This window comes from Hypanus sabinus, chromosome 8, assembly GCF_030144855.1.
Source record: "Hypanus sabinus isolate sHypSab1 chromosome 8, sHypSab1.hap1, whole genome shotgun sequence".
NCBI lineage: Eukaryota > Metazoa > Chordata > Chondrichthyes > Myliobatiformes > Dasyatidae > Hypanus > Hypanus sabinus.
Genome location: NC_082713.1, coordinates 57,207,560 through 57,228,948, shown reverse-complemented (window position 1 = coordinate 57,228,948; position 21,389 = coordinate 57,207,560). Strand labels below are relative to the sequence as shown.

At 40.8% G+C, this 21,389-nt stretch overlaps 2 protein-coding genes across 4 annotated transcripts in view; both read right to left on the bottom strand.

The window, feature by feature from the left end:
- Positions 1 to 6,813, bottom strand: part of hdac8 (histone deacetylase 8) — a 98,031-nt gene extending 91,218 nt beyond the window's left edge. The window contains exons 1-3 of the mRNA XM_059977278.1: positions 6,675 to 6,813; positions 6,210 to 6,462; positions 155 to 207 (exon numbers count right to left, since the gene is read on the bottom strand). Coding sequence (XP_059833261.1) covers positions 155 to 207; positions 6,210 to 6,320 — 164 coding nt within the window. The 5' untranslated portion in view covers positions 6,321 to 6,462; positions 6,675 to 6,813. The remainder of the gene's footprint in view (positions 1 to 154; positions 208 to 6,209; positions 6,463 to 6,674) is intronic.
- An 8,017-nt stretch (positions 6,814 to 14,830) lies between these two features.
- Positions 14,831 to 21,389, bottom strand: part of phka1a (phosphorylase kinase, alpha 1a (muscle)) — a 127,580-nt gene continuing 121,021 nt past the window's right edge. The window contains exons 32-33 of one of the 3 annotated variants that reach the window (XM_059977275.1): positions 17,434 to 17,634; positions 14,831 to 16,694 (exon numbers count right to left, since the gene is read on the bottom strand). In XM_059977275.1, the coding sequence (XP_059833258.1) occupies positions 16,521 to 16,694; positions 17,434 to 17,634 (375 nt within the window). In that variant the 3' untranslated portion in view covers positions 14,831 to 16,520. The remainder of the gene's footprint in view (positions 16,695 to 17,433; positions 17,635 to 21,389) is intronic. The other 2 variants (XM_059977277.1, XM_059977276.1) reach the window with 2 other exon arrangements.

The following is a 21,389-nucleotide window of genomic DNA, read 5'->3' as shown; positions in this document are numbered from 1 at the left end:
CTGGCAAATGATAGGAAAAACATACAGTTCTATATTTTCTATATTACTAATAATAATTCTGTTTAGCCAAGGGCATTAAGCCAGGATGGGTTGATGGTATTAAAGGGAAGTTTGATGCCTGAGAAGATACTTTGACTAAATAATATGGCCATACCTCATATATTTCAGCAATCCATAGGAAGCAATCAGTGAGTGGACCATACTAGCCTGGAAGAGAAAAGAAAGTTAATTAATTAATAGCACAAAGTGAAGGTATGAATGTACTAAAAAGGTGTCCAGCTTTCAAAAGCAACAAAACAGAGCACAAACAGCATTGATTCATGCTAAGTTCTTATAGATCAGTTCAAGTTCTTTCTCATTGTACTAGCAAACAACAAACAGATGCTTGGACTTTTCCCATGGAACACTTGCATTTTTAAAATGGCAATTTTTTTTTTACAGGTAATTGCTTCATTCAGCCAACTTAGGATCACAAATGACATGGTTGATTATATATATAATCTTCAAAACCATTGGAGTACTCAAGTAGAATCAAGTTTGTGTTGTAGGGAAATAGCAATTAATATATCCCAACAACACCAAAAAACGATCAATTATTTTCACGACAGATTCTGCACATGCTGGAAATCTTGAACAGCTCACACAAAATTTTAAAGGAACTCAACAAGTCAGGCAGCATCTATGGAGAGGAATAAGCAGTTGATGCTTCAGTTGACCCTCCATCAGGACTGAAAAGAAAGAGGTCAGAAGCCAGAATAAGATGGTCAATTATTTTGTTTTTAATGATGCTGCTTGAAAAAATAAGTCAGGATGCCAGATCTTCCCTAGTTATAATCTCACTGAAGGTTGGTAAACCAATATTTTTCTAATTCAGTGATGTCCTACTGGTACACCAATAATTCTGCCAAGGAATGAAATTGAACTGAAGTTAATATCATTAACCGAAGTTAATAATGGTTTAATATCATTCAATCTCACATCTAGAAATCTGCACCAACAGAGTTGAAATGAAACCACAAACAAGCCAAACAATCACTTACATAAATTAAAAGTATTTTAGCTCTCCACTGATCATGAAATCTAAACCACTCGGAATCTTGAAGCTCGTTTCCAAAAGTTCCTAAATCTAGTACCTGAAGGAGCTGGTTAACAAAGCTTATAACTCTACACTTTAAACAGTTTTGAACATTCAAGCTGATTGTCTTTGTTGCCTCAGAAGAGGCAACTATAACCTGTACATGGTAGAAAAGGAAAAAAAAATATGCTTGGTCAGGGTAAAATGAACAAAAAGATTCTAGGGTATATTCTGGAGTTAGGGTATATAGCAAATATTTATTTCATTACCAACTAATCTTCAGAGTTGAGTGTGGATTGCAGATTGAATTTAGAATACAGCTCTGATCAATTAGACCTCAGATACCTGCCAGTGTGGCCTACAGTCAGTGGCAATTAACATTCATTCTGGGTGTGGGTGTGAAGGAGGAGTTGTTCGAAAACTATATGTAACTCTAAGGAAGCTTTGTAGAAACATTGTAACTAGAGTTGCCTTACTGTTACCTTTGATCTTTAGCATATAAAAATGTTGTGCAATATTGGATCAAGCTGGCCTCTTCGTCCAAGAGTGCCTCAATAGGATGCCTACTGCTCGTTTATGTCAAATAAAACACTTCTACATCCACTAGCTTCGGTGTCTTTGCTCACGTCACATCATTTAAGGGCTCGTCCAGGATACATTCGTGACCCATCGTGTGGCCAGCGATTTCAGCAGTCCAAATGGGGCGAGTATTTTCAAAATTAGCATCACACTTGGTTCTGGTCAGGTCAGTGACCACGGGATCACGAAGTTTCTCAAACACGGCAGAGCTGAACTGGTGGGTACAAAAGTAATGTGGTGTGCGTGCATGCACGTGTGTTTCAGTTAAGAGACTAGACAGCTTTGTGTTAATTTGGTGAGACAGGGCCACCAGTAGAAAAGGGTGGTTACTGACTATTCCGGACACCAATGGAGTGTGTGTATACTCGTTCAGGGATCTACACAGTAGCAGACACAATTGCGAGTGCATTTGTGTGTTTTATACAAGTCTGAATAAAACTGAAACCTTGGTATAACAGTTTTAAGTGTAAAGGAATACAACAGGTATTATAAGTTTAGACGCACATAAGTGGCAAATTGCAGAGTACGTACACTATGATTTTAAGTATGCACTGTTTAATTTTAATCCATCATTTATATTTTGTATCATGTGGAAATTAGTGTGGAGATATTTGAGGGAGAAATTACACCCAGTTAACACCAAATGAGGTTAGGCAACATCATATCGAGAATGCCAATGACCCGAGCCACCCCCTCAACTTTGACTACAACCATCCATAAACCCTTCACCCCCAGGGGAGAAGCAGAGCATTTTGTCAGAGCGGCCCTCACTTAAGGTCGCCTGAGGGAGTGCAGAATTCTGGTGCAAGCTTGAAGAAACGATTGAAATTCACCAGGTGCATGCTAAAGATATACATATGTTGGTAAAAGCAAAGTGCTTGAGGAATATTTGGGAGACTGTGGCCCATGGAGTGCAGGACAATACATGGGCAACTACTGGGAATGCCAGCAATGGGGAGACGTATTGCTTTGTTAAGGGGTATATGAGGCAATAACTGGGGAATGCTGATGTCAGTGGTTAGATAGCTGAAGAGCCAACCATGGATTATGCTGAGCATAAATATCAAGCGTATGAGGAGTATTCAGGGTTGAATAATCCAGGGACAACCCAGGCTTCCTGAAAATGCTGAAGGAAGTCTGAGATCAGCCCACCAGCAAGTTTTAGATTTGGGGATAGCGGTGGAATTGACCAGCTCCGTGATAGTATCATGGGCTGGTGAGACAGAATGGGGGGGTGGGGGGGGGGGGAAGATTGTAAAGTGGCTGTTGTGAATGTAGCTGCTGTGGCTTGCTTTGTGTGCCAGCAATGAAGGAACTGCTGGAAAAGAAGTGGGAGGGTAAAAGAGATCATTTGTTACAGCTGCAGTTTCTCAGGTCATTATTGGAGCAATGGAGAAAAGGGAGCAAAGTGTGAGTATCACTCACCACAGCAAGCAGAATCTAAAGCAAAGCCCTCTCTTTCCGATTTGACTGCTGATCAGATTACACAGCTGGTGAGGTCGGACAAATAGCTGACAGCAGCCTCTATTGCCAGTGGTGGTCATACACGAGGGGTTATTAGGGGGCCAGCTATGTGAAATGTTAGTGGACACAGGGTCGTCAGTATCGGTAAATGATCTACCCTTGCCCAAGACTAGAGAGGCGATTTATATCACCAGTGCAGGAGATGAAACAATGAGGGTGGAGAGAAGTCGGCCCCCACTACTTGAGACTGAGGGAGAGCAGCTTCCTATAGATTTTTTGGTGTGCCCAAACAATGAAAGTACTATCCTGGCAACAGACGCACTGAATAGGGAAGGTGCTAACACAGACTCAGAAAAAGAAAAAAATAACTGTCACTCTGTCTGTGAGAGCCACAAGAAGTTGAGTCACACAGTTTATGCTGAGGGACAGTAAATATATGTGACCTGCAGAGCAGCTAACATGGTTCAGAGAGAGACAAGGTGATGTGCGGGAATCATATCAGAAGGTCCTAAGGGGAGGGGCCAAGTTCAGCCAGGGCTGTTAGAAGCCGTGCAGCTGCCTGAGGAGGTAGCAGTGATTAAAGTAAAGGCTCACCAGAAAGGGAATAGTTCAGAAACAGAAAGAGAACGAGTGGGCAGACATCAGTGCAAGCAAAGCAGCGGAAGAACATCAAATGGACAGGTGAAGAACCACTGCAAGCAGGGTAACACATTGAAGGATCAAGCAAAGCAGCAACAACATATTGCAGATCAGAGAGAGCCAAAGGGAGAGAAGATAGCCCTCCCACAGCCAGGTGACGTCAGGGTAAAGGAGCTGGCGGAAAAGACAGGTTTTGCTCCCAAGTGGTGTTCCAGATGAATGGTGCCTGTGTTGGTGTACAGTCCCAGTGAGGCAGCCAGTCGAAACACTGAACTCAGCATAAACCATATGACCCAACTTCTTGTGGCTCTCACAGACAGAGCAAGAGATAGTACATCCTGTAATAGTGTCTTTGCAGAGAACCTAAGTGATGAACACCAGCCAGCTATATTAGATCTGACAACACCTGATGGAAGCAGATCCACAACAAACTGAGATGCAAGACACCAAGATAGTGTGACAGCAAGCCGTGAACAATATGGCAAAGTAGAATGCTAATGGTACTCTGTAATCAAGGCTGCTTGCTGAAGATAAAAGATTAGTTGTATAGCTCAGAATAGAAAAAATATTGGGGAATATAGATGGGAAAGGATCCAAATTACAGAAAAGACATCAAGTTCCACAACTTCAATGACGTGGCACACTGAGAAAGAAAATACACAAACCAGCTGAAGGCAGTCAACCTGAATGGGGAGTGAATACTGATAAGCTGGGCCCTTTCAGTGGTTGGGCCAGTGATCCATGAGATAGTCTGGAAGGGGATGAGGTCCTTGCAGACATTCAAACAGGGACCACCTCAACCCCCTCCTGTACATCGATGAGAGGGCCTGTGGGCCTGACACATTTACATTGCTGGTACCCCCGACCAGACGGTAACCACTCATATCCACTGCTGAGTTTTAGCTGTCAGAGAATGAAGGGGTGTAGATAAAGAATGTGATTAAACTGCATTCAGCCAGCTGGGACACCCATGTTTGTTCAATAATCCTGTTTAATGCAGCCCCAGGATATTACTAAGAAGTCTTCAGGGAAACACCAGTGGCCCTACAATCATCTACTGCATTTGCCTTTAACTCCAGTGTGGTGGTAGCAATGGTCAACTCCTTTCCCAGCTCTTCTGACCAAAGCAGCCAGCATCAAGTCTTGAGATACAAAAACTTGAATTGACCACACAGTTAATCTGATGATTAACTCCAGCAACTAAAAAGCAAAGCTACATCCAGATCATGCCCTCTTTTCACTGTGACTGTCAGGCAGGAAGTACCAAAGCCTAAGGCCCCATCCCACCAAATTCAGAAACAGCTGCCGTCATGTTCTCGAACAACTTGCCCAAGCCTAACGATCAGCAATGGAATGCTACAGGTTACCGTAATCTGTTTCAGATAGTGTTTCTTTTGTCTCCTCACTGTCTTGAAAAATGCATGATTTATGTTCTGTGCATTTCTGCACCAATGATACAAAGCTGCAAGCACCTTTTTCCTTGTGTCTGTTCCTCCATATTTGTGCAGATGACAATAAGCTCTGCTTCAGCAGCACGTTAACATCCGTAGCTTACTAGGTGATTAATTGGAATAAGCCATTTGCTACCAAAGCAGTGCAAAAGCTGTATATACTCCACAATATGATTTACCTTCTAACGACTCAAGATCATTCCACCACCTGTTAAGCTTATTGGCAGCATTATGGAATGCCGGAAACTCATTCCCCCCCGCCCCCACACCTTTTTATTCTGGCATATTCCCCCTTCCTTTCCAGTCCTGGAGAAGGGCCTCGACCCACAACATTAACTGTTTATTCATTTTCACAGATGCTGCCTGGCCTGCTGAGGTCCTCCAGCATTCGGTGTGTATAGCTCATCCTCATGGCTACAAGAATCAAGAATTTTGTCACTATCTGTGCAGAGATGGTGACTTGATTCGCACTTCAGCATTTAATATCTACATTCGCCATTTCAGACATAACCTTATTCTTAGACAATACCTAAAATCTAAGACAACTCGTTTTGTGGGTTCTGAGGAGGCTAAAAAGACCAATGTAAAATCTACTTTTTTCTATACTAACCTGGTTAGTGGTGGCTGCCAGGAGGATGAATGGATAGTTTACTAAATGGTGTGCCTCCTACACAGGGCTTCTGTGTGCTCAAGGCACGTTCTTAGATTCTCATTAATATCTAGGGTGCACCTTCTCCACTTTTAGCAAAGTCGGAGGCTCCCAGGAGTCAATGAAAAGTTGCATTTCTGCAGGCTTGTCTCATGCCTTTCGCTGCGTGCTCACCTACGCTCCGCTATCTGATGTGATTTATTTTGATTTTTGATACATCCAAAGTCTGTCCCTTTGGCCGCTGACGGGCCCGCTGCACCTTCCAGCCCACCTCTCGGGCGGTTACTCTGATTCTCCACCCCGTGGCCTCAGTGTCTGAGCCCTGAGCTCAAGCCCCTTACCGCTCGCTTACCCGCCGGGAGATCTTGGAAAGGGAGTCGCATTTCTCGATATAATCAGGAGTATATATATAGATGGTGTTGGTGACGGTGGGCGACTCCAAACCCTCTACCTCCGCCTCCATCTCCGATACAACACCAGCACCGGGTGACGCTCCCCTCAACTCGTCCGCCGTGCAACCTGATAAAGAGTCCGAGTATCGTTCCTGGCTGTCGGACCATTCCGCCTCCACCAGCAGCGTCAGCTCGGCGGAGAGTCACCATGAACTGGGAAGACAAACAAAACGTGTGCATCATGAAACCTCAACTTCATACATTACGTTCGACTGCTGTGAATCTTTAGTAGGAACAGAATGCTTCTGATCAGAGGGACAAAAGACGCTACCGCCTGGATAAAATACAAATGTTTATTATATAATTTAAATATCAATAAAATATTAAATGTGAACCATAGGGAATCTCATCGGCTCAAATAGTACCTGACAATAAAGAGATAGATGTGTTTGTTATTAGAAGCCTGTCACTTCAGCTTCAAGATTTGCTGCGAAAGTTTCTCATAACGGTGTTCCCGATCCGCTCGTCAACAAGAATTTCATCAGCTTCTTTCCCGTGAAATCGATAGCGTTATAATCTTCATCGCCGATTCCTCAATTTCCACGTCTGTTTCAAGTCAAAAACTGGGAAAGAGGAAAAAAAAGTTAATTGAAATTAAACTAGACAATTGTAACCATAAACGTTGTTTCTTGCTATCTGATTATTTTGATTTGTAATTTGTTCGTCTTTCTATATTTTGCATACTGCCTGTTCCCAGCATTTTAATTTTTAATTTTAGATTTCCAACATAAACACTTTTTTGGCTAATTGGTATTGAAATGGTCTTTGCCCACTAACAATAAAACCGGAAAATCATTAGGTTTGGATTTACGAGTATCAGGAAATTGTCATGCCAAAAACCACAATCTACTGCATCTACTATTTTGACATTCAAAAACACTATATACTTGACAAGAAGAGCAAATTCACTACCCAATCAATCTGTCCTCAATCAGCAGCAAAATAATGGAATTTCTTCATTGTGGGCACAATTAAGCAACAATAAGTTAAGAGTTTGTTGTTTGCAATGATTCGGTTGAAAATGTAAATGGGTGGATCAGCAAATTGCAGATGACACCAAAACTGACGGAATTGTGGACAGTGTGCAGGAATAAAGCAGGATACAGATCAATTACAGATATGGGCAGAGTAGGGGCACGATGGAGTTTAATCCAGGCATGTGTGAAGCGTTGCCCCTTGGGAGGTCGAATGAAATGAGAAAGTACACATTTAATGGTAACTCCTTAATAACATCGAAGTACGTAATTATCTTTGGATGCATATTCACTGAAAATGGCTACCTCAGCAGATAGCTAGTAAAAAAGGTATATAGCATACTTGTTTTCATTGGTAGGGGTTTGAATATAAGAGTAAGAAAGTCATGCTGCAGCTAAATAAAAACTTTTGCCAGAGAGCACTTGGGGTATTGTGTACAGCTCTGGTTGCTCTATTAGAAGAAGGATATGGAAAAGGTACAGAAGAGTTTTATCAGGATGCTGCCTGGATTAGAGGGGATGAGCCATAAGGAGAGGTTGAACAAAATTGAGTTCTTCCCTCCCCCCCCCCCAGGGCATCAAAAGCCGAGGGTAGATCTGACAGAGAATACTAAAGTTATGAAGAGCATTCTAGGGCATATATTCATAACCTTTTCCCTATGGCAGACATCGAACACCATACAACATGCTTTGAAATTGAAGGAGGGGTAGAGTTTAAAGGCAACATGAGGGGTAACTTTTTTTTTTAAGTAGAGAGTGTTGGTGCCTGGAATGGATTAACGGGGTGATCGTGGAAGCTTGTAGTTTGGTGGAATTGAAGAGGCTTTAGATAGATACACAAATATGAAGCAAGGGAATGATCTGGATAATGAAGAATGAAGAATAGGGGCGTGGCATCAAAGATGAACTCTCTGGATAGCTAAAATTAAATATGTATATCACCCTTATGTACTGGGATGGTAGACCAGTACCAAGGGTCTCAGCATCAGGATTATGGAACAAGCCTTTGAGAAATGAGATCAGGAGAAATTTCTTCAGCCAAACGGTGGTGAACCTACAATATTCTCTAGTATCTTAGGCAATGGACACCGAGTCATTAAATAGATTGAAGAAAAAGGTAAATTGCAGTATATTTCTTGATGTCAAAGAGATTAAGAGAAATAGTGAGAAAGTGATAACAGGATATTTCAGTGGATGATCAGCAAACGTCATGTTGAATGATGGTGCTGAGTGAATGGCCTAATCCTTCTTCTAATTACTATGTTTCTGGCTTTATTTTTTTCAAGGAATTCAGAACATTTTAAACTAGGTTATTTAGGGATTATGGATTCTTAAAATAATTATTTTGGAAACCTCCAACTTACTTTATCCTTATCCCTCCACATAAAGGTGAAATCAAAACTCTAGTTTTGCCAATAATGCCATCATTGTTAATGAATAAAGTCAATGGTTGTGTATTTCTTGTGATTTTTTTGTAGGACACGTGATTATTCTCCAAACATCATTCTAGCCTCAGGACATCCCTGCAGGGTTTTCATAGGGCAGTGCCAGGCCAAACCAAATTCAACTGCCTCAGTGATCTTCCAGTATAAATTCCAAAGTGTGAATGTTCACTTAAGATCCCACAATACCCAATCCCTCAGGCAATGAAACAGTCCACATCTATGTGCAGCACAATTAGACAACGTTCAGGTTTGGGTGAATAAGTGGCAAATAACATTTGTGCCCAGTTACAGTCATCTCAATAAGAAAGTCTAATTGCTTACTTTCAATATTTAGTTATCATTGGAAGTCCTGTACTATCTACATCTTGATGATCACAATTGGTTTGAAACTCAACTGCAGCAGTCAAACAAATACTTAGGTTACAGTAGGTCAGAATATTAATATTCTGAAGTAATTTGCATCTTGCAATAATGACTTACCTACTGTCATCCTAATTCCTTTACACATTATAAGCCACAAGAGCAGGATGGAGTATTCTTCACTGTTCCACATCACTTCAGGTCCAGAAGCACTCAAGGAGTGTAACACCATTCACAACAAAGTAGCCTGCATGTCCCTTAATATTCATTCCCTCCACCACCAGATGTAGCGTGTGCTGTGCACAAAACTTAGAGCAGTTACTTAACTCGGCTAGTCTGAGAGAACCTCTCAGATCTGTGACCTTTACCACCAAGATGTCAAGGGCAACAGTGCATGAAGGCATCATCATCTGCTGTTCCTTTCCAAGTCCTGACCTGGAAATATGTTACCTTTCCTTAATAATCCTGGAACTCCCTAACCAATAGAATTGTGCGACCACAGCACTAACTTCTTGGGGCAGTTGTGGATGACCAATGAACACAGGTTTTGCCAATGATGCCAATGTTGCATATAAAGAAAGTCATTGGTGTGTATTTTTTTGTGATTCCTTCTGGGTACTCTTTCATACCACTATTTCCCAGGCTGGAGGAATACTCTCCATTTGCTTGGATGTGTGCAATCTTATAACTGCAATACCATTTGGTATAAAGCATTTCATTTTATTGGGAACATGTCCACTGTTTTATTCACATCCTCTTCTCTACCAGCAAACTTTGGTCTGTAACATGTACAAGATGCATTTTAAACATACTTTCCTCTGCCCAGAAGAAAAACATTAGCAGGAACATGGCACTGCACCACCTAGAAGTTACAATTATAATCATAATTTAGAAATATATCGTCACTCCCCCACTACTACTACATCAAAAATCCTGAACTCCCTTCTTAATGTATACTTCCTGAAAAATCTGAAATGTTAACCGGAAATTTTCTGAATCCTAATTGAACTTTATGTGTTTTTACATGGAATATTTATTAAAATGCCAAAAGAGGTGATAATGAATGTTATTTATACACATAAGTTACCTTATTATTAACCATTATTCAACCACATTACAAAACATTTTGATGCTTCACATTTCAAACTGCACAAATTCAGGCACTGTTCTATTTTAGCAAAAATGTTAGTTTTACAGTATAGCTAGTCAGTCCTGAGGAATGAATTTATTAATACTACACATAGACAAAATCTGAATAACTTCTATGGTAGCTTTCGTTAATTAAGTAGACCTTTGTAATTACTCAACATACAGTAGCTTCTGAATAGGAATTATTTAACTGTTCTGAATAAGTCACTAGGACAGAGGATAAAGGAAATTTGTTGCAATTCTTTTTTGTTCTGTCTTGTTTTACAAGGGAAATGCTTCATTTGCCAAACTAAGGTATGACAGCTTTTTTTAAATTTGAAAGGTACCACTCTGTACTCCCTCTGCACCAATCTTAACCTCACCATCAAACCCCCAGGTAAGGGAGGTACTGTAGTAGTCTGGTGTACTGATCTCTACCTTGCTGAGGCCCAGCACCAAGCCTCGGACACCTCCTCTTACTTACCTCTTGAACAGGACCCCAGTAAGGAACATCTCGTCAGTGTGGAGTGAGTGGAGAGCCGACAGGACACAGGGCCGGGTGTCCAGGAAGAGGAGGTGGGTTAAAGATGGGAGAAGGGGTCGTTGGTGCGGATTGGAGAGCCCTTGCCAAAGAAGTAAACAGGTACTACTCCCATCCCCCCACTTTCTAAATCTATTCCTCAGTCCTGTCGAAGGGTTTCGGCCCAAAATGTCGACTATCTTCTTTTCCTAGATGCTGTCTGGCCTGCTGAGTTCCTCCAGCATTTTGTGTGTGTTGCTTGGATTTCCAACATCCACAGATTTTCTCGTTTGTGAATCTGTACTCAAGGTCAGACTTGGGAGTGGAGCCCAGCATGAGCTGGGATCAAGCTGGCTGATGTTATTGGTGGGGTTACATGAGAATGGTCAGGAGTCGTCCATTAATGCCAAGGTTGTGGATGGGTTGTGTTAGTGATGGAAAGGACAACATCAGCATTGGGAAGATGATGAAAATTGCAGTAACATCATTGGGGAATAGTGGAAGACAATGAATTAGGAATGAAGAATGCAGGGAGGAAGGAGTGCTGAAATTGAGTTGTAAAGTTGGTTTGATCCATGTTGGAGATCAGATGTTGGGGGAATTGGTACAGTGTAGGTCAGGGCTGGGCTGGCCAAAGGATACAGCTGCATGTTTCATCCACCTGCATACTTCCCAGATTAGTCAAGTCAAGTCAAGTCAACTTTTATTGTTATTTTGACCATAACTACTGGTACAGTGCATAGTAAAAATGAGACAACTTTTTCAGGACCATGGTGTTATATGACACAGTACAAAAAACTAGACTGAACTACATAATAATAAAAAAAACAGAGAAAGCTACACTAGACTACAGACCTACACTGGACTGCATAAAGTGCACAAAACAGTGCAGGCATTACAATAAAAAACAATCAGGACAGTAGGGCAAGGTGTCAGTCCAGGCTTCGGATATTGAGGAGTCTGATAGCTTGGGAGAAGAATCTCTTATATAGTCTGGTTCTTTAGAGCCCGAATGCTTCGGAACCTCTTCCCAGACGGCAGGAGGGAGAAGAGATTGTATGACGGGTGCATGGGGTCCTTCATAATGCAGTTTCCTTTGCGGATGCAGCGTGTAGTGTAAATGTCCGTGATGGCAGGAAGAGAGACCCTGATATTCTTCTCAGCTGACCTCACTATCCACTGCGGGGTCTTGTGATCTGAGCTGGTGCAATTTCTGAACCAGGCAGTGATGCAGCTGCTCAGGATGCTCTCAATACAACCTCTGTAGAATGTGATGAGGTTGGGGGGTGGGAGATGGACTTTCCTCAGCCTTCGCAAAAAGTAGAGACGCTGCTGGGCTTTCTTTGCTATGGAGCTGGTCTTGAGGGACCAGGTGAGATTCTCCGTCAGGTGAACACCAAGAAATTTGGTGCTCTTAATGATCTCTACCATGGAGCCGTCGATGTTCAGCGGGGAGTGGTCGCTCCATGCCCTCCTGAAGTCAACAACCATCTCTTTTGTTTTGTTCACATTATGAGACAGGTTGTTGGCTCTGCATCAGTCCATACTGCACCTCCTTTCTGTAAGCTGACTCATTGTTCTTGCTGATGAGACCCAACACTGTTGTGTCATTGGTGAATTTGATGATATGGTTCGAGCTGTGTGTTGCAGCACAGTCATGGGTCAGCAGAGTGAACAGCAGTGGACTGAGCACACAGTCCAGTTTTAAGTGCTGCAGTTTTAAGAACCCACTCTCATGGATATCCCCAAGCAGTTTTTGGGCTTCTTTAAATGCTTCTTCATGAAGAAATCACAAGGGTGTCTCATGACAAGAAGTGCCCATACAAGTTTCATTAATGGTGTGATATGACCCACAAATGTTCACACATGATTTACACCATCTCAGACACTCTGTCCCTTTTCTCTCCCTGGTGATAGATTGTTTACTGATATCTTTTATAAACCTACTGACTCTCACCCACTCTATCAGTTGTAAAAATGCTATTCCCTTTTCTCAGTTTCTCAGAATAAGGTTTTCCATTCCAGAACGTCCGAGATGTCCTCCTTTAAAGAATGGGTTTCTCTTCCTCTACCATAGATGCTGCCCTCATCCATATCCCCCAACCCATTTCCTGGACATTAACTTACCTACCACCCGACGAGCCTCTGCATCCAGCACATCATTCTCCATAACTTCTGCCATCTTCACTAAATATATCTTTCCCTCCCCCACCCACTCTTTCCATAGGGACCACTCGCTTCATGACTCTCTTGTCCACTTATCCCTCCCCACTGACCTATCACCTGACACTCACCCCTGCAAGCAGACAAGTTCTACACCTCCTCCCTCACCACTATTCAGAGCCCCAAACAGTCCTTCCTGGTGAGGTGATATCTCACCCATAGGTTTGTCAGGTTCATCTACTATATCTGCTACTCCAGTGTGACCTCCTCGGCATCTGTGACTTGCAGTCAGCTTCATCAAGGGCCTTTGCTCCGTCCATCACAAAAGGCAAGTTTTCCCAACCCTTTTCTTCTTCCACATATCACTTCTCAGCTTCTCACTCCTTCTGACATCCACTACCCATCCACCTTCCCCATCACCTGGTTTCACCTATCACCTGCCAGCTTGTACTCCTTCCCCTCACCCCCCCTCCTTATTCTGAATTCTCTCCCCTTCCTCTCGTGTGTCTTGGCCTGAAACGTTGATTGTTTATTCTACTCCATAGATGCTGTCTGATATGCTGAGTTCCTCCAGCATTTTATGGGTGTTGAACTAGATTTCCAGCATCTGCTGAATCCATTGTGGTTATTGATAATCAACTGCATATTGGGGGAAATAAAACAACACCATGACATTCAATTTCTGGGCAAGTGTCCTTTAGTTAACTTGAGGAATTGTGTATGTTTGTATATTCAGTGACTCTAATCTTGCAGCTAAAAAAGTGTAACTAGAGGCTGTTCATTAGCCTGGAGGCACATTGACAATGCCCTTCTCCACAGATCAGTCCTCAACCTGCTGTCCAGTTTTGTTTATAAATTGGATTGTGGTGATGGCACTGTGGTCAATACGTTTGAAAATACAAAGATATGTGAAAAGGTTAAGGCATTAAAGAACAATTAAGGACAACATTAATTGCTGAAACTGCCAGTGATGTCCACATTCCAAATAAAGATAATTAAAACTAATGCAGATTTGAATGCACCATCAGAACGGACCAAAGGGAACTGTTTTTTAACCCAGATAATTCACAGCAGAAGAACCACATGCTCTTAAGGAGATTGAGGAAGATTTTATAGTGATCACCAAAAGTTCATGTTCAATACAGTAAATCCATTGATGAATTTGAGGGTATTGTATTAAATAAAAGAGTACTAATCTGTTACTATATTGTGTTCATGGGACAGCATACGGTCCAGAAACGGACTCTTTGGCTTACTGAGACTGCTTGAACCGTCAAACACTCATTTAGACTAATCTCTCTCTCCATAGCCCCAGTCCTCTCTTCATAATCCCAGATTATACCAACCACTTATACACTAATACTTAAAAGTAGCCAATCTACACATTTTTGGGATGTGGGAAGAAAACCCTTGTGGTTACAGGAGAACACACAAAGGTTAGGACTAAATGCACTATGCCACCTTTAATAAAGGTCTTGGAAAAGTTTCAGAGAAATGACTTTTTTTGCATGAGAACATATTCCTTTGACATTTACCTCCACCTCGAATATATTTAATGACTCTGTATCCACTGCCAACAAAGCTAGAGAATTTCATAAGTTCTCCACTGTCTGGGTGAAAAAAAAATTCTCTAACTCAATTCTAATTGGCTTGTTCCATTATCCTGACACTATGGCCTTTGGTACTGGGTTCCTTAGTGGTTGGGAACAACTTCCTTATATTTAGTCTCTCTAAATTTGTTATAATTGTATAGGTTTCTATGAAAACCCTCTCTCATTCTAATATAATCCAGAGAATATAAGCTTAAATGACTGAATCCCTCATGCCTGCTCTGACGTGCCAAAACATAAAGCTGCCACAAAATCAAAAATCAGCTTGTTTAATTAGCACAAAAGACAATTATATTTCCTGTTAATTTTACTATCTCAGGTGAGCACAGGCCTAGTCTCTGTAACTGACCATAATAATTTAACTTCCATACCTTTCTAGTTTTGTATCTTTCTTCAGCAAATGCAATGACCATAAAGATGTGATGACCATAAAGTGAAACTGGATTTCATATCTTTGAGGTCCATCTGGAGAGATCTAAGTGTGGACAATGATTACTGTAATCCACAAAGATTTCATGAAGCAACATTGCAGGATCGGAAAATGTACTGATAAATTATTTTCGAGGCATAACATTAGGTAAAATCAATTGAAGGCTACCTTATCCTACTGGTTACAGGTAAGAGATGTAGGTGTATTTGTTAAATCACATCGTAAACTACAGCTAGGCCAAAAATGGATTATGCATCGCAGTAATAGAGAAAGACTTTGATTGGTTCCCTTTTTGTGCTGTTCAGACATGCAATCATGCAGATTTGGGAGGCAACACAACAATTCAGGAAGACAACTACACATGTGTGAATACTAGTTCAGGTTAAAAAAGTATCAGTTAAAATTATTGGCACAACAAAAAAATTAATTTGTTAGGTTCATAAATATTTTATTAACTGGTTTAGATTTTCCTGAGATAGATAAAAGCATTTAAGTGGGTCAAATTAAGTGAAGTATAATTGTTATTAGAATATGATGCCATTTTCAAGGCCACTGTAAAGATCTGAATATAACATCTTCATAAATATTATCCAAAGCAGCTCACCCCACACTCTGAGCTTCCAAGGTACTTTTTACCTTTTGCTACAATGCTTACACACAAGTTGTTTTTTTTTTACACATCAAATATTCCAAGTAATCAAGCTCCAAGCTCCCTTGTGAATGCAGTTGCATATCATTCTAAAGTTTAACAGGCTTGATTTGTCCTTGTTTGGAAATAATAAAGGAACATGTTAAATAGCTCAACCACATGCAAATCATTAAGTAGCAAAGATAACAAATGTATTGCCAAAATAAACAAAAGATTCTGGTTTAAATTATTTTTTAAATTAATTTAACTTCCAAAATCATTTCTTACAGATTAAGATAAGGCAGATCTATTGTAATGATCATTACTGTCAAAGTGTAAACTTACTTAAAAAATTATAAATAAAAAGGAAATACAAACTACAGGACCAAAATCGGCAATTCTTGTCAGTGCAAGGGAAAAACATTTTTTCATTATTTTGCTTATTTGTTCCTGAGGTTTTATGAGAACTTAGTATTCTCAATGCAAATTCAGTATATAATGCAACAGTGAAAACATTATGATGGGAAGTGATGCTGAGGTAATTTTACTGTTTATATACCAGTTTACAGCAAAAATACATTGTTTTAATTTCCAGTATCGGACTTTTAATACTAATGAGTTTATACAGGACTGAAAAACCCATCCACTGGCAGAAATGAATTGAACTTCTGGCCTAATAGCTTTCTTTAATGATGCAATTTTTCTGCATTCGCAATTCACATAAAAGACTTACATAAAATCTTAGATCTTTCTCAGTCTCTACTAAACAAAAGGGATTCAGAAATATACTAGGTCATGCTTCCTTGGAAAATTTAATTGATAAGTATTTAATTCACAGTCATTTTTGCTTTGCAACTGTGAGTAACTCAACATGGATAAAGTTTCTGGATTTTCATGTTACGCGTTGTGCTTCTTTGTTCAGTGTCACAATCTAATTTGAGTTCATAAATATTTTATTGCACTTGACACCCATCAGCTGGTAAGAAATCTTCTACATATATAGCTGCAGCCTTCAAGATATAAGTCATGGTGCCAAAACGACCACTTGGAGCACTGTCATATAACAATTTACAAATCCCGGTGGTTTTATCCTTCTCTAGCATTTCATCATTGGCTCCCAAGGCTGCCTAATAAGAGAAGTGAGAATCCAGTTAGTGCCATAGCTCTGTTAAAACCGAATCATTCAGTCTTAATATGAATCTAGAGAAGGGGTTCCACACCTTTCTTTAAGCCATGGATCACTATCGTTAACCGAGGGGTCTGTGGACCCCAGGTGAGCAACCCCTGATCTAGAGGAATAACGTAGTTTGTTTTAATTGTTCTTGAAATGTGAAGATGTCACAAGAAAAGGATTTATTGGCAATTCTCAATTATAGGACATTGCTGCATCCTGATAGTCCAGGCATTTCAGAGAATACTGTTATGAGTCGACAGGCCGTGTAATGTCAGCATATTTCCTTTCCTGCTTTTTTGAAGGCCACTTGTGAACCAAACATATTTTTACAACAATCTAGTAATTTCATTACCACTATTAGTCAAGCTTTTTATTCAAAGTTTATTAAATTACTTGAATTTAACTGATTCTCATATTCTCCGGTGAGTCTAAGTATGTGAACATCAGTCTAGTAACTTCATCATTATGGATTTGGGCTCCCACTCATGTATTATTCACAGAGAACATATCCAGAAAATTTATAACATTGATGGAGAAAATGAAAAGATTATTAGCGCCTGAAGTGATTGCAAACCTGGACACAATCTGGATTTTGTGGATTATCCTCTCCCCGTCCAACCTTTTGGTCAGAAGAAGGATTGGAATTAGAAAGGAAAAAAATCCTTCTTTATGAATGAGAAAGTCAATTTTACCTGCTCCTGAATGAATAAGTTATTTGCCATGTGTGCAATGTCCTCAATATGAATTGTTCTACCAATGTTCGCTATGTCTATATCCACCAGCGTGGTTAGCACAAGGATCGTCTCCACAAGAAGCTGCCGATATTCTGGCTGTGGCACACAGTTTAGGAAAGTCTCCACCTGAACAGCAAACTTAATCTCACCAGGAGTCATCTGTTCAGAAGAAGAAATGATCAAGTAAATAAAAATGTACACTTCACATCTGTGTTCATAATGTTACATTTATTATACACTACAGCACCAAACCAAATGCTTTAAGTTCTAAGAATTGAAAAACAAGGCAAAAGGAATGTACAAGAATGCACTCACAGAAAACTTAAAATGTTTTTTATGAACATATCAATAAGAGAGGGTTGGTGAATTGAAGACAGGTCAAATTGGAGCAAAAACAAAACAAAAAAAATCATTGTGTGGACTAAGGCCCAAGTGGATAGATCACCTCTAATTCTCTAAACAATTGAGGAGGAGGCAACAGAGAATTTGAATGGGATAAAACAGATGAACATTGTTAGGATGGGATGCAGCTTAGGTAACTGATATCAGAGGATTTGATTATAATCTTCCAACAGTCTGAGTTTTAGGAATGATACAGAAAATGGAGAATTGCAAGTTTACGCCTCCAACAATGACAGGCTAGTTGTCTTAAAGACAGTGCTCAGTGAACATCTGACCAAAAATCAATCACATCTTAAAAAATGAGTTAATAAATTGAATGAGATTGTTAGAGATGACAGTTGACAAAATTAAATGAGTTCTTTGAAGTAATGGAGGATTGACGAGAGTAGTGCAATTGATGAACACACAGATTTTAAAAACTAATTTCATAATGTATTGTGTGATAAATCCATTAGTAAAGATGCTGCCCACAGGATTAAAGATGAAATATCCCAATGGAGAGAATACTTGCTGAGGCACAGATGAAGACAGGAGTTGGGAACAGCTGTTTTACCAGCTGTATGAAGTGATAAAGTGGTATATTTTCAAGGATCACTATCACTTCTGCTCTTTCTAGCATCTTTAGTTTTATTCACTCCCCCTTGAAGACACAGGTTAGATCTGTTTCTAAAATTCCTATTATTAGTGAAATCCTGTTCATTAATTATTATTAAAAAGTGTCCACCTCACAGCAGTGCTGGCCCATTCACCTCAGCTTCTCCACCCAACCATGCAAACTGAATGGAAAAGAATATTTATTTTGATTAACATTAATTTTGGGGCCGTAGTTGCCTCTTACAGGGGCGGCATAGCCAATCCCTGTCCCCTTGAGAATTTTAGTGACAAGTCACTTTTTGAACCGCTAGAACTCTTCTTGTATAGTTACTGACAGTAAAGGAACTGAATTATGTTTCCAAATCAAATTACCTGCAACATGAGGGAATCTGCAGGTGGTAGTGTCCCCAGGTCCCTGTGGCCCTGGTCCTCTTTGTTGGTGGAGGTTGTAAGCTTGGGAAATGCTGTTGGGAATAGCTGAAACAAGTAACTGCTGTAAATTTTGAAGGTGGTACGCACCACAGCAATGGTGCAGAAAGAAACAATTGTGTAGGACATTAAGAGGTACCAATTGAGAGGACTGCTTCATCTTGGTTAGAGTTAAGTTTTGGCAATGTTGTTGGAGCTGATGTTAAGCTCAAAGATGGACATGATATCTAATCTTTGAATTACTCTGGTAGCCAGAATATTTAGGTTCTGCCACCTCCAATGGGATCCCACTACCAAGCACATCCCACCCCCTTCTGCTTTTCGCAGGGATCGCTCCCTACGCGACTCCCTTGTCCACTCATCCCCACCCCCCCATCCCTTCCCACCAATCTCCCTCCTGGCACTTATCCTTGTAAATGGTACAAGTGCTACACTTGTCCTTACACTTCCTCCCTCACCACCATTCAGGGCCCTAGACAGTCCTTCCAGGTGAGTCGACACTTCACCTGTGAGTCGGCTGGTGTGGTGTACTGCATCAGGTGCTCCCGGTGTGGACTTTTATATATTGGTGAGACCCAACGCAGACTGGGAAACCGTTTCGCTGAACTCCTACGCTCGGTCCACCAGAAGAAGCAGGATCTCCCAGTGGCCACACATTTTAATTCCACATCTCATTCCCATTCTGATATGTCTATCCATGGCCTCCTCTACTGTCAAGTTGAAGCCACGCTCAGGTTGGAGGAACAACACCTTATACACCGGATGGGTAGCCTCCAACCTGATGGCATGAACATTGACTTCTCTAACTTCCATTAATGCCCCTCCTCCCCTTCTTACCCCATCCCTGACATATTTAGTTGTTTGCCTGTTCTCCATCTCCCTCTGGTGCTCCCCACCCTCCTTTCTTTCTCCTGAGGCCTCCTGTCCCATGATCCTTTCCCTTCTCCAGCTCTGTATCACTTTCGCCAATCACCTTTCCAGCTCTTAGTTTCATCCCACCCCCTCCGGTCTTCTCCTATCATTTCACATTTCCCTCACCCCCACCACTTTCAAATCTCTTACTATCTTTCCTTTCAGTTAGTCCTGACGAAGGGTCTCAGCCCGAAATGTCGACAGCGCTTCTCCCTTTAGATGCTGCCTGGCCTGCTGTGTTCCACCAGCATTTTGTGTGTGTTGTTGTTTGAATTTCCAGCATCTGCAAATTTTCTTGTATTTATGTTGGTGGACAAATTGTGCTTTTGGCCTTGACAAAGATCTTTGCATCTTGTATAGCCAGACACGAGGTCCCAGAGGACTGAAGAATAGCCTATGATGTTCCTCAGGAAATTATAAACTGGTAAGAGTTGAAGATTAATGCTGTATACAAAAGAATTTGAAGTTCAAAGCTTTCAGTAAAGTCCCTCAAAGAATGTAGAAAGTATAGTGCAGAAACAGGTCCTTCAAATCACAATGTGTCAACCTAAATTAGTACTCAAATGCCAAGTAAACTAATCTCTTCAGCCTACCAGATTTCCATATCCTTCCATTTCCTGTACATTCACATGCCTAAAAGCTTCTTGAACAACACTACTGCATTTGTCTGCATCACCAACCAAGACATCCACAGCTCTGTATAAAAAAAACTTGACTCACATACATATCCCCTCTTCCCTCAAATACAAGCCCTCCGCTATTAGACATTTCAACCCTGGGAAAAAGATAATGGCTGTCTACTCTATCTATGCCTGTCATTAAATTGTACACCTTTATTAGATCTCCCCTCAGATAAAACAACTCAAGTTTTTCCAACCTCTCCCTTGACTCCAAGCAGCATCCTGGTAAACCTCTTCTGCGTCTTTCTTAAAGCCTCAATATCCTTCCTATAATATATAGAATGCAATAAACCAGAGGCAGCCTAACTAGAGTATTAAAACACTGCAACATAATTTCCCAACCCTAGAATTCAAATCCTCAACTAATAAAAGGAAAGCATGCATATGCCTTCTTTACCACCTTATCAACCTGTATAGCCATTTCAGGATGCTTATGAACTTGAACTTCATGACCCCTTACATATCAATATCATTAAGAGTCTTGTCATTAATAGTGTACTGCCTCTCTATATTTGATCTTCCAAAGTACAACACTTCACATTTGGTTAGGTTGAATTCCATTTGCCATTTCTCGATTCATATGTGCAACAGATCTAAATCCTGTTGTATCCTTTGTCAGTCTTTTATATTATATCAAACACCGCCAATCTACATATCATCTTCAAACTTACGAACCCACCCATCTACGTTTTCATCCAGATCATTTATAGTATATACATCATAACCAGTAGAGCACCCAGTACAGATGTGGTGAACTACATATACCTGTCTGGACACATCCCCCCTGCTGACTGTTCCTGTGGCTCCTCTCACAGACCATGGCTCCTCTCACAGACCCCGGTATAAAGGCCTGAGGGGCCTGAGCCCTGCCTCTCAGTCTCCAGGATGTAGCATGGT